The sequence below is a fragment of the Dipodomys ordii genome, unplaced genomic scaffold (assembly GCF_000151885.1).
Source record: "Dipodomys ordii isolate 6190 unplaced genomic scaffold, Dord_2.0 Scaffold98, whole genome shotgun sequence".
NCBI lineage: Eukaryota > Metazoa > Chordata > Mammalia > Rodentia > Heteromyidae > Dipodomys > Dipodomys ordii.
Window position 1 is genome coordinate 7750267 of NW_012267314.1, and position 13173 is coordinate 7763439.

Here is a 13173-nt window from a genome sequence, read left to right on the forward strand (position 1 = left end):
ATGTCTTAAAACTATTTTTAAGAATTGCTTGTCAGCCACAGAGTGTGTTTGGCAAGGCACTTCTGTAGAGAAATTGAAACTACTGTAAAGTTTTTAATAAAACTTTTTCCAGAAATCCATATTAAAGTGTAAATTAACACATGTTATTTGCCATGCTAACTCTTTTTTAATTTTTAATTTTACTTTCCTATAAAGATGTACAGAGGTTTACAGTTACATCAGTAAGGTGATGAGTACATTTCTTTTCCAGCATTGTCACTCCCTCCTTTGTTTTTTCTGCTGCTATCTCTTCCCTCCCTCATCTACCCCACCCCCTCCCAAGTTGTAAAGTTCATATTAAGTGAAGTAAACCAGACCCAAAGAAATAGAGGTCCCATGGTTTCTCTTGAAATAACTAGTATATGTCTAGGATAATCTTACCAGATGAGCAGAAAAGCTCAAAAGCTATGTACATATGACCATATAAAATGATGCTAAGCAAAATGAACCCCAACATATGACACAAGAGGTTTTTCTTTGTTGTTGTTGTTTTTAATGTACTATGTGATTTTTTTGTTGTTGTTGTTTCTTTTGTATGTTCTTCCTCCTATAGTATATCCCTGGTGTCACTGTATTTGATTTTGGACCTTGCATCTTGTATGTACATTTATCTAATTTGGGGAGGGGAAGAGGAATAACAAAATGCTGAAACAAGGACACAGGATGACCCATTGCAACAATGATATTCACAAGACACTATGTTGGAAATGCTATGCTAACTCTTTAACTCTGCTTCAACAGAGTTAAAAGAAACATTGAGTTTTAAATTAAGCACATCTTGATTGAAGCCTCAATTGTAGCTACTTGTTTTCTACCAGACCTTCTGTGTCATTGTTCAACAGATAAAATTAGGGCTGTACAGTTTAAAATCTATTTCACAAAATTTATGAGTAGCTGTGGATTGCTTTACTAAAGCATTTTAAGTTTGCTAATGATGATGTTAGAGGTTACATCTGGGAGCGTTTTAAATTGTGAAAAGCCGAGGACTCGCTCTCTCCAAAACACACTCCAAAATGACTGCTACATTTTCTTATCTCTTTACATATGAACTGTCAAATGGGATTGAACTTGATTCTTCTTTTTTGTGGCTATTTTGAGAATTGGTAAATATATCATATACCTTATGTTTATGTTGGGCATTATTGGTCAGATTATTTAGAAGACATTTTAAACAGGTATCTTCATAGTAAAGTAATATGTTCTTATAATTAGAAAGGAGCAAAAAGACTTTCTTGACCACAAGGGCGATTAAGGGTTGGAATAAACTACAAGCAAAGTTGTGTAATCTCCATTCCTCAAATAACATCTTAAAATTGAGTCACCAGTTACTGAAGAGCTGCCTTATTTTCTTGAACTTCAGTAAGCAACCATGTCTGCTACTCTCTTTTTATATTGGTCAGATACAGAGTTAAGTCCTACTTTTGCCAGGTAGATGATTCTCAGCAAGTTACTTAACCATTTCTGAACCTCAGATTTCTCTGGGTTCTTATAAGGATGTAAACAATTTAATATATTTTAAGGATAAAATAAGTATAGAATTAATGTTCTCTTTTTCTTCAGAGTCAACTTCAATAAAGAATAGGTATTCTGGATATGTTGGTACAAGTTTCATTGTTTTTGTTTTTAAACATTCAGAGGAAGGATGATATGGTCTCAGCTCTTTATTTAGAATCCTTGAGAACTCATTTCTTTCCTTTTGCCTTTAAAAGTATTCTCTCTTTTTGCATTTAACTTAGAATTGTAAGTTATTATTATTTTGCTAGTCTTAGGGCTTGAACTCTGGCCCTGGGCTCTGTCCCTGAGCTTTTTTTTTTTTTGGCTCAAGGTTAGAACTCTACCACTTGAGCCACAGCACCACTTATGGATTTTTTTTGAGTAATTTTATTGGTGATAAGAGTCTCATGTATTTTCCTGCCCCAGCTGGTTTTGAATTTCTATCCTCAGATCTCAGCCTCCTAAGTAGCTAGTATTATAGGCAGAGCCATAGGTGCTAGCAGTAGTTACTATTTTTAACACTTCAGGAAGCCAGTGGTTTTTTGTTGTTGTTTTTAATTGGCTTACATTAACTATAAGGGGGAGGGGATTCATTTGTTTACAATATAGTCAGTCTCACCCTATCACTCATCCTCTATCCCAAAACAATTTCAACAGGTTTCATATTCCATTTTCATAGTTGCAATCCATCTGTTCTGATTGCATTTCACTGCTTTGACTTCTTTCATTCTCCTTGTTAGTCCAATCCCCTCCTTCTAGTTCCTTCCCCCAATAACAGAGCCTGTTTCTCCTTCCCTAGGGGGCCCTGTAACCCCCTGTTGATCAACAGCCTTCACTGAGGTTCTTTATACTGTTTTCATATATGTTTGCAGTATATTTCCAAAATATTTACCCTCTTTCTTTTTTTCCTTTCCCCATTCTCCTTTTAGTGATGTTTCTAAGATGTGTTCTGCCTGGTGGTCATGTGATGGAATATGTGGTAACATAAAATGTCCCTAACAAGTTCTAAAAGCAGTGGTCACTCCTGTTGAAATAGCTTATTTTTTAGGTTTCTGTCTTAGCAACAGACAGGCTTGTAATCTTTAGCATGTGAGATAAACTTGTATAGTAGTTGCAAAATAAGAAAGCTACAGCTCTTTATACAGTCTAATCACCCGTTAAGCTTTGTCTCAATTCTTCTTGACGTATCTTTTTGAATGTCTGCTTAAATTACAAATGTTTGTCACTATTCTACTATGAAGAATGCTTTTAATTTGGAAGTTTTGTACTTGTTTATGAAATTTGAAAGAAAATATAAAGGCACCTTATTTTATTATTAAGCACAATTTAAAATTATAATTTTGATGTTGAATGTGTGTCTCCTCTCCTTAGCATAATTCAACATTGTATAGAACTTCTTACCTAATTAAGTAAAGCTTTGTTAATGATGACTAGATAGCTTTTTATTATTGTAGTTCGAGGAAAATCATGCTTTAATGGAAGAAAATAATAAAGCAATTTCATAAGTGATTACTTTTTCTGGTCCAAGATAGAGTTTAGGGGAAAATATGTAAAAGAGCCAATTATCTTTTATGTACTGAATTTAGAAAACAGGCCAAGAATATGCTTCTTAGCTAGAAAATTATATACTGCAGTATAACAAGTTGGAAAACACTTGAGTTACAAGTGAAAACATACAAAGTTGTTACAGAGGTATGGAGTCTGCAAGAGGGATCTGGGCAGGATGCTTTTACAGATGAGATTTCAGTATATAGGTGATATTGAAACTTTTGAAGAACACCCAAGGAGAATGTATAGAGTAAACCAGAAATGACACGTGCTCTGATAAAAAGCTAATATTTAGATAAAGGAATAACCAAAGAGGTAACAGTAGGAGAATTTTTGAGAAGTGTGGAAACAACATGAAAAATAAAGGGAAACAACAGTCCAAAAAGGAAAGGTTAGTCATAATGAAATACGGCCAAAGGAGATGGCATTTGAAAAAACAAGTAAATACCCTTTGGATTTAGAAAAACCTCACTAAGAACAGATTGAGACAGTAAAGTGAGGGTAGAGTTGGTGAGTGTATTAGAGATTAGATTTTTGTTGTAGTTACATTTTGGTTTTCCTAAAATCTTGACTGAGTAGTAAATAAGAATGATATCAAAGGTAAGTATTGGTTTAAGTTTTTGATGCTGATAGGAACAAACCAATGACAGGGTTTAAATGATTTAAAAATGCATCAAATAGATTCAAATTATAGTTAGGCCAGTATATCTTGCTTATACTTTCTTTTATTTCTGGTCTAAAACTTGATGCTAAAAAAGTTAAAATGCTAGTTGTAATGCAGGAAAGATCATGAGGTGTCTGTAATCTCTTCATCTTTTCTAGACCCTTTTTCTCAAAATTCTCTAGAGCTTTCACTTACTAAAAGTGAATTCTTTAGAGCAACAGATAGCACTTACCAGGGGATTTGCTTCATTTCTGTTGGGTCTCACTTTTCAGAGCTATCTTATATTTTACCCTGATCCAGCAATCATAGGAAGATTGAGTAGGTGTTGTCAGTGAATGTATTTCTGCATTTTCATATGCTGAATGCCTTTTTTCTTACCAGTTTACTGTCTCATACTTCTTACCATTCATGGCTACTATGCATTATCTATTAGCTTTTCTATATTACCATTTTATTTTCTTTATCTTGATCACGAGGGTGATGGGGTTTTTACTGTCTTCAGGCTCCTGTTCTAGTTCCTTAGGAGAACGTGTCACACAGAATACTACCTGGTACATAGTAGTTTAATGAAAGAAACTGTCTCTCCAGAGAGCCACAGCTACATAGCTTGGGCTAAACTTTTATTTTCTAGATAAATTTCTTATATACTTTGATTAAGCTTGTTGATTTATTGTAGACCTTTATATAGAAGAAGAGATGAGTTAATATATTCAGAAGAAATAAAAAATTAGTAAAAAAGTTTTGATTATATGCCTTTATGTAATAGATTATTCTGTTAGAAATATGATGAAGTCTCTGCAATGTGAGATAAACCAAAATCAGTTTAATTGAAATTAAATGATAAACTGTAGCATTCTCTGAAATCTAGAAATTGAAGGTACACAGTAACTTATTATCACTAATTGATTTAGTACACAATATTTGTTTTAAGTATTATATTTTGAAAGGTATAATATGCCTTTGATATACTGTAATTTGGTACATAAAAAGAAACTTTATGACATTTTAAAGTACTGAGTTGTTACTTAAAGTGATTAACTTCCTTCAAGATGATTTATTGATCATATGTAAAATGAACTAGTTGAATATGTTCATATGTTTATTCTTATTTCTGAAGAATAAAGTGGTTTATATTATTAATTTTTTCAAAAATTGACCACTTTTTGGCTAACTTGCTTTCTTTTTTTTTTCTTTCTTTCTTTCTTTTTCTTTTTTTTTTCTATTTCAAAAACTAGAGCTGGATTGGCCACTATGGAGGAGGAGCTGCAGCATTCACACTGTGTGAACTGTGTCAGTAGGCGCTGTATGACCAGACCTGACCCTGGGGTTTCCTGTGACTTGATTGGTTGTCCATTGGTTTGTGGAGCAGTTTTCCACTCTTGTAAAGCTGATGAGCATCGACTTTTATGTCCTTTTGAGCGAGTGCCTTGTTTAAATAGTGACTTTGGATGTCCATTTACGCTGGCTCGAAATAAAGTTGCTGAACATCTAGAAATGTGTCCTGCAAGTGTGGTGTGCTGTACTATGGAATGGAACCGATGGCCAGTTAGTTATGCAGACCGGAAATCATATGAAAATCTAAGCAGAGATGTTGATGAAGTGGCACAACTAGATATGGCCTTGGCTCTTCAAGATCAAAGGATGCTCTTAGAATCACTCAAAGTAGCCACCATGATGTCAAAAGCAACTGATAAAGTATCTGAACCTAGAGAGCAAATCTCTGTTAAATCAACTGTCCAAGAAATTCCACATGCTAATGGTTTGGTGTCTGTTGATGAAGAATCTTATGGTGCACTTTATCAAGCTACTGTAGAGACAACCCGAAGTTTGGCTGCTGCTTTAGATATCCTGAACACTGCCACAAGAGACATCGGCATGTTAAATACAAGTCCCCATGCCACCACAAATGAAATGGATGAAGGACAAAATGCCAGAGAAAGCCAACAAGATAGAAACTTAAAAGACCAGGATCATCTTCACGAGGATGAGATAGGGGCAGTAGGTGGAATCGACCATAATGGCACAAGTCAGAATGCCCAGTCTGAACAAAATGGTTCAAGTGATTTACTATGTGACCTGAATTCAGGTTGTTATGGCACTTCTACTCTTTGTAATGGCTTTCCTTTGGAAAACATACGTACACAGGTCAAAGATGATGGTCAGAATTTTCATGGTGACTCATTACAAAGTAACTTAACAAATGGAGAATGCGTAGCATCAGATGGTACTTCAGAACCTTGCAGTTCGCTTTTAGTAGGAGCACAGCTTAGGGAAATACTTCCATCCAGCGCTGTGCCTAATGGCACAGTTCAGCATATCCTCATGCCAGGTGGTGAAGATGAAGGAGAATTGTATTGGAGAAAAGTAGACTTAGGAGACGTGAGGAATATGGATGTTTTATCTTTAAATCATACTCCTTCGTTCAAATTTCTCTCTAACTCATGTTGGTCTAAACCAAAGGAAGATAAAGCTGTAGATACATCCGACTTGGAAGTTGGAGAAGATCCCATGGGCCTCCAAGGAATAGATCTGATTACAGCAGCGTTACTCTTTTGTCTAGGAGACTCCCCAGGAGGAAGGGGTATATCGGATAGTCGCATGGTTGATGTGTATCACATTGACTTTGGGACACAGACCTTTTCCCTTCCATCTGCAATATTAGCTACAAATACAATGGTTGGGGAAATAGCTTCAGCTTCAGCTTGTGATCATGCCAATCCACAACTTTCAAATCCAAGCCCTTTTCAGACACTTGGGCTGGATTTAGTATTAGAATGTGTTGCTAGATACCAACCTAAGCAACGTTCAATGTTTACCTTTGTGTGTGGACAGTTATTTAGGAGAAAGGAATTTTCTTCACATTTTAAGAATGTGCATGGTGACATTCACGCTGGACTCAACGGATGGATGGAACAGAGGTGTCCTTTAGCTTACTATGGTTGTACCTATTCCCAGCGTAGGTTTTGTCCATCAACACTAGGAGCAAAGATTATACATGACCGCCATTTGAGGTCATTCGGAGTTCAGCCATGTGTGTCTACGGTATTAGCAGAGCCTTCTAGAAACTGTGTATTGGGATTACATAGTGACCATCTAAGTAGTCTTCCATTTGAGGTCCTGCAACATATTGCAGGCTTTCTTGATGGCTTCAGTTTATGCCAGCTCTCCTGTGTATCCAGACTAATGAGGGATGTATGTGGCAGTCTGCTTCAGTCTCGAGGAATGGTTATATTGCAGTGGGGGAAAAAGAAGTATCCAGAAGGAAATTCATCATGGCAGATTAAGGAAAAGGTTAGTTCAATCTTTACCAAATCTACTTATTTAAAGAGTAGGCAATAATGCTGCAGAATTAATACAGTGAATACCTTGCTGAGAAATTGATTATCCTGTAAAGCTAATATCATGATGCATTTTTTAAAATGTCAGCGGAGAACTAGAATAGAGTTGTTTGCCATAATCACAAATTTATTGTAGATTTCCCAGATCTAGACTCACATGACAAAGGGCATTTGTTTTGCACTTCCTTAACTCTCTGTTAACAGCTTCCTTTACATCCGTGTTGCAGTCTTCTGATTTCTGAAACAGTTTCCCCATATGACAATGGAGAAAGAAGACCATCTTGCTTACAGTTACCTTTATTCTTATCAGATTTTTTTCGGGGGGGGGGAGGATGGAGGGTCAGTTGTGGGGCTTGAACTCTGAGCCTGGGTGCTGTCCCTCAGCTCTTCAGCTCAAGGCCAGCGCTCTACCACATTAAGTCACAGCGCCACTTCCAGTTTTCCGATGATTAATTGGAATAAGAGTCTCACAGATTTTTCTGCCCAGACTGGCTGTGAACTGCGATTCTCAGATCACAGGCTTCTGAATAGTTAGGATTACAGGCGTGAGCCACCAGTGCCCGGCTTAGTCTTACCAATTTTATATGTCAGAATTATATTGTGGATAGCTAGCCTTACTACAGTACAAAGGAGTGACGCCTATAATAAATCTAGCAGACCTGGCTCTACCATTTCCCTCCTGTGATATGCTTAGCTTCTATTAGAAGCCCTATGCTGTGAAAAGTAAAAGGGATTGTAGCCAGGTACTTTGTGGCTTATGTCTATAATCCTAGCTACTCAAGAGGCTGAGATCTGAGGATTGCAGTTCAAAGCTAGTTCAGGCAAGAAAGTCCATGAGACTTTCTTCTCCAGTTAGCCTCTTAACTGGCAGAAGCAGAGCTGTGGCTCAAGTGGTAAGAGCACTAGCATTGAGCAAAAACAGCTTAGGGAGAGTAGCCGGGCCCTGCGTTCAGGCCCCATAACTAGCACAAAAGGATTGCAGAGATCTGTGATTACAGGTAATTTTCATTTTAGAATATGTAGAAAATTTTACATTTTCTAATGTAGGCAGTTTTGATAAGCTGAACATTTGGTGGCATAGTATTCAGAATTCTGATTATTTATTCTTGATAACCTTAGGTTTTATCTTTTATTGTTCTCTCTTTGAGGCCTTGATCAATGAATGAACACACAAGTTATTTTATGAATTTTTTTCCCCAGAAGGGCATCTGGTGGCAGAAGTTTCGTTTTGCAAGATGGTTAGTTTTTCCCTTTTTGGGATGAGACATTATGACTTCAGTTCTTATTCACTAGTATTAACTTGGAATGAAATATTTTCAGGGAATTTTTAATAATCTCACCTAGCCTCCAAGTTTAAATTAACATCACATATAAATTAGTTAGACCCAGGGCTGGGAAGGTGGCTCAGTGGTAGAGCGCTTGCCTTGCATGCCTAAGGCCCTGGGTTCGATTTCTCAGCACCACATAAGCAGAAAGAAAAAAGCCGGAAGTGGCGCCGTGGCTCAAGTGGTAGAGCGCTAGCCTTGAGCTGAAGAGCTGAGGGACAGTGCCCAGGCCCAGAGTTCAGGCCCCACAACCGGACCCAAAAAAGAAAAAAAAAATTAGTTAGACCCCTATACTGTGGTCATTTTCTGTACAAAATAGACAGGCATTTACTGGATATCTCTAGTTGGTTATATAATAGTTTCCTCAATCTCAAAATGTCCAATTTACTCCTCTACCCTCTTAATCTCAGGAAGGGCTGTTATTGTCTAACAAGCTGTCTACACCAGTGGTCTGTGATTGGTTTTTGCTCACTTTATTTCTATAGCTAGGTAATTAAGTCCTTTTCATTCTTGCTGTTTTCATATCTGCCAGGTTTTCGTTTGTCTCCCTACCCTTTTCCTAGTTCAGTCTCATCTTTGATTCTCTTCTGGAGCACTACTACAGCTTCCTTCTGAGTCTCTACTTCCAGTGGACTTCTCTCCAACTCTATACAAGAATTTAGAATTATATATAATGTTTCTTAGATACAGTTCTTACGCTATCAGTTAATGTTTATAGCTTTGTTAGTATTCCTCCATTGACCTTTTGGATTAGAGGCTGTCTTTTTAACAAAAGCATGTTCAACTTTTTATAATCTTATTCATACTTAACCTTCTGCCTTTTTTTCCTTTTACTTTATATCCCTGCCACACTGACTTGTTTTTTCTCATGTTTTCTTTCTTCTTGCAAGGTTTTCAAATGTGCTTTTCTTAGTACCCACATTTGAACACCTATAACATACCAGTGTATCTTAGCACCAATCCTCCTTGGATACCAAGGGATGGTAATATTCAGTGTTCTCTATCTAGACATCGTTCTATTAGCTGGGATGTGTAGGTTTTTCTTGCCCTGTTCATAATTGTTACCTAGGGCTTTCTTAGTCTTCATTCATGCTTGTTATGTATGTCTAGGAAGCATTATGTTTCCATTCATAAAGATGATAAGGGGCCATATACCATTGATGGACTAGGGAGATAGTGTTTCAGGAGTTGCTGACTCAGCGAGGGGAAATAGCTTACATGTTTCCAGTAGACACATGAACAGGGATGACAGGTCAGTCCTTTATCTTAAAAACACATTGCATAGCCTACAATAAGATCCATTTTTGCATAATCTTACTCTTTAATTGTAAACTTTTGGGGACATTTTGAATAAATTGAAGCAACTGGTTTTTAAAAAATATTTTTAGTAGCTTCAGTACTTGTGAGTTGTGTTTGAATAAGCTAAGTATTTTTTAGAATACTTTGTATGGAGTAACAGGTATTAATGAAAACTCTAGGGAGAAAAAATATTTGTCAGTATCTCCAGGTTATGAATAGCTTAACATAGGTACTTTCACATAAAAATAATTGTATACAGGGCTGGGAAGGTGGCTCAGCGGTAGAGCACTTGCTTTGCAATGCATGAGGCCCTGGGTTCGATTCCTCAGCACCACATAAGCAAAAAAAAAAAAAAAAAGCCGGAAGTGGCGCTGTGGCTCAAGTGGTAGAGTGCTAGCCTTGAGCTGAAGAGCTGAGGGACAGCGCCCAGGCCCAGAGTTCAGGCCCACAACCGGACCAAAAAAAAAAAAATAATAATAATAATTGTATACAGTCTATGTTATTTTAGAAAGTAGCTCTGCATTCATGAAGTTACATTTGTTTTATGTTTAATAAGCCACATTGGGTATGAGTTTTTAATGTTGGCTTTTACTCCTTGTGTGTATGTGTGTGTCAGTCATGGGGCTTGAACTCTGGGCCTCAGAGCTGTCCCTCAGTTCTTCAGCTCAAAGTGAGCGCTCTACCACTTGAGCCACAGTGCCACTTCCGGTTTTCTGGTGGTTTATTGGAGATAAGAGTCTCATGGGCTTTCCTGCCCAGGCTGGCTTTGAATCATGATCCTCAGATCTCAGCTTCCTGAGTAGGATTACAGTTATGAGCCACAGGCGCCTGGCTTACTTATTTTTTTATGTATTAGATTTATTGTAATCACTATCCCATAGAAGTGTCAATTTGACCAAGACTTACATCCAGATTTTCAAGTAACTAACTACTTGAAATACTAGGTGTTCTTCTTAACAGTAGAAAAATATATGTATAATTAGAGCCAGAAGTGTGTTTTGGTTTTCTGTAAATTGACTTGTTTAATTCTGAAGTGGAATTTTCTTCTAGGTATGGCGATTCAGTACTGCATTTTGTTCTGTTGAGGAGTGGAAATTTGCTGACATCCTGAGCATGGCTGACCACTTGAAGAAATGCAGTTACAATGTGGTAGAGAAACGAGAGGAAGCAATCCCATTGCCATGTATGTGTGTGACTCGAGAGCTCACTAAAGAAGGACGTTCACTACGCTCAGTTTTAAAACCTGTACTGTAAGAACTGTACCTTCATGTGCACATACACACATACAGGCACCTAATTTCTTTGTAATATGTGACACTTTTATTAATGTATTAAAGATTACAACTAGCAAAATTTATTGTCACTGTGTATATAAATGTTTTGAAGTGACATATATTTTTATAAAGTACTGTTTAGTTTGAAAAAAAGTTGCCTTAATGTTTGAAATGTGTGAAATTTTTGGAACTTGCTGGACAGGGTGATCTAATCTTTACATAAATTTCAGAATTAGTTTTTTTTAATTGTGTGCATATTTTGGTTCTTAAACTTTTTGCTTCTTAAACTAACAAGATCCTGACCAAACAACTTATTCCACATGTTTTCTATGGGTTGAAGCACAGGTTAATTGAAAAGCAAAATTTTGATTAAAATCTGTGGCAGAAGAATAACTTTCAATTGCTTAAGCATAAGATCATTACACAGTTTTTATTTTCCAGATTTCTCCTTTGACAATCAGTGATGCATAGGGATCTCTATTATACTGACATAATGTTTAAAATCATGACTAATGTTTGGCAAATGTTTTGAAATGGTCATATTTAAAATAATCCACAAAGGTGTTTTCATCTTAGGCTCTTACAACTCCTACAAGGAAAGTGATTCATACGCAGCTTTTTATTAGATATCATATCCAAAGACTCTTGGCAGTGTTTTACACAATCTTTCTTTTTGCTTCAACTCATATATTGTATATGGGAGGTAAAAGCAAAAACAAAAAACGAGCCTGTAAATTTAATTTGAAACTCTTCATGGTATTATGTATTTGCTAGATAATTTTAATGCTTGAAAAAATATGCCTAAATTTGAATTGGGCATATATTAATACATTTTAAATATTCAGAATGCAAAGGGCTCAACTAGTTTGTTCATAAGCATTTAGCAAGTTTGGCTTTTGATGCTTGCTTATAAAAATATAACTACATTATTTTAAGACATTTTAAAATGGGAAGTTTAATAGCTTCTTTATAATGTAACACTCAAACAGATACATGTCTTGGTTGACAATCTCTTTGAGACATTTCCAAGCTAATTTCTGATATATTTCTAGTGGAAAGTAAGAGTTTTATCTTTGTATGAAGATCATGGTATAATGGAAGAATATTCACAGGCCTATTCTTGGAAGCTTTCAAAGTGATTTGTCTATGATTAACTTGATGTAGTGACCTTTAAAAAATGAATGTACATGTTATATCAGTATTTAGAAAGAAGTTGCAAAGAGGAGAATTTATACCTAAATAATTGGTCCTCGGTAAATTCTGGCATTTGGTATATAAAGTGATGACAAACTACATTGTTTTTGAATGTCAGAGCTCAATTGTTATCCTTCCGTTCTACATTGTTCCTGAGGGTTTATAGTTCCTGGTTTATGATTCCCATATATGGCAATCAGGCTGAGCAGAGACGTTCCTTGGGCATTAGAAAATTCTGAACTGCTTAAGAGTTGTTTTGGTTGGATCAGTCCTTACTACAGTTGAAAAATGTAGCAGTAAAGACTAATCAATTGTTTTGCCTCATTTGTCATTTTCCTTTTAGAATACTGATTTGTCAGTGCTTAAGCTTTCTTTTCAATTGTGAGATTAATTTAATTTGAAAAAAATCCATTGCTGTTAAGAAGCCAAAAATAAGATCTCAGATACTTTAGAACTCTGCCTTACAGTTTTGCTGAAGAACGTGTCCATAATTAGGATAGCACAGTGTTTATGTTTGTTTTATGGCTGTGGTTTTCAAGTCCATGAGTTCTAAATTTAGACTTCTTGTTTCCACACCAGATCATGAGATATTTAACATTGTTTTTCACATCATATTTCTTTTGCACATCTTTCACTGTTCTTTTTGTTATGCCACCATACTGTTTTGTTAGAATGTGTTCATTTTGCAACATGTGTTCAAGTTCTAATAAAATTGATGTTTTTCCTTTATATGGCTCATTAACTTACAAAGGAAAACTTTCATTTAAATAAAATCATAATACTTGTTTAACAAATTCCAGATGCACTCATATTGTTTCTTTAATTTTGACCTGTGTATTCCAGGAGTAGCTGGCTGATGTTGATTATGTCTCACTTTGTTTTTACTGTTGAACTGCTTTTCTTTAAGTATGAAAAGCTTACTACTTAGCTTTCTCTGCTTCCTCGGTGTCTTAGTATTCCCGTTCTAGAGGCATTGAAGGACTAGAGACTTCCTGGCA

General features: G+C 36.1%; 1 protein-coding gene across 1 annotated transcript; it reads left to right on the forward strand.

Moving 5' to 3' along the window:
* Nucleotides 1–4827: 4827 nt before the first annotated feature.
* On the forward strand, nucleotides 4828–12904 carry Fbxo30 (F-box protein 30). Its single transcript, XM_013027009.1, has 2 exons — nucleotides 4828–7036; nucleotides 10758–12904. The coding sequence occupies exons 1-2, from the start codon at nucleotides 4997–4999 to the stop codon at nucleotides 10959–10961; spliced, it is 2244 nt and encodes a 747-aa protein (XP_012882463.1). The 5' UTR covers nucleotides 4828–4996; the 3' UTR covers nucleotides 10962–12904.
* The last annotated feature ends 269 nt before the right edge of the window (nucleotides 12905–13173 follow it).

Excerpts from the sequence above, each read along its gene's own strand:
- Fbxo30 (XM_013027009.1), top strand. The coding sequence starts at position 4,997 with ATGGAGGAGGAGCTGCAGCATTCACACTGTGTGAACTGTGTCAGTAGG. Across the intron at positions 7,037-10,757 it reads CATGGCAGATTAAGGAAAAG|GTATGGCGATTCAGTACTGC; the intron begins GTTAGTTCAATC and ends ATTTTCTTCTAG.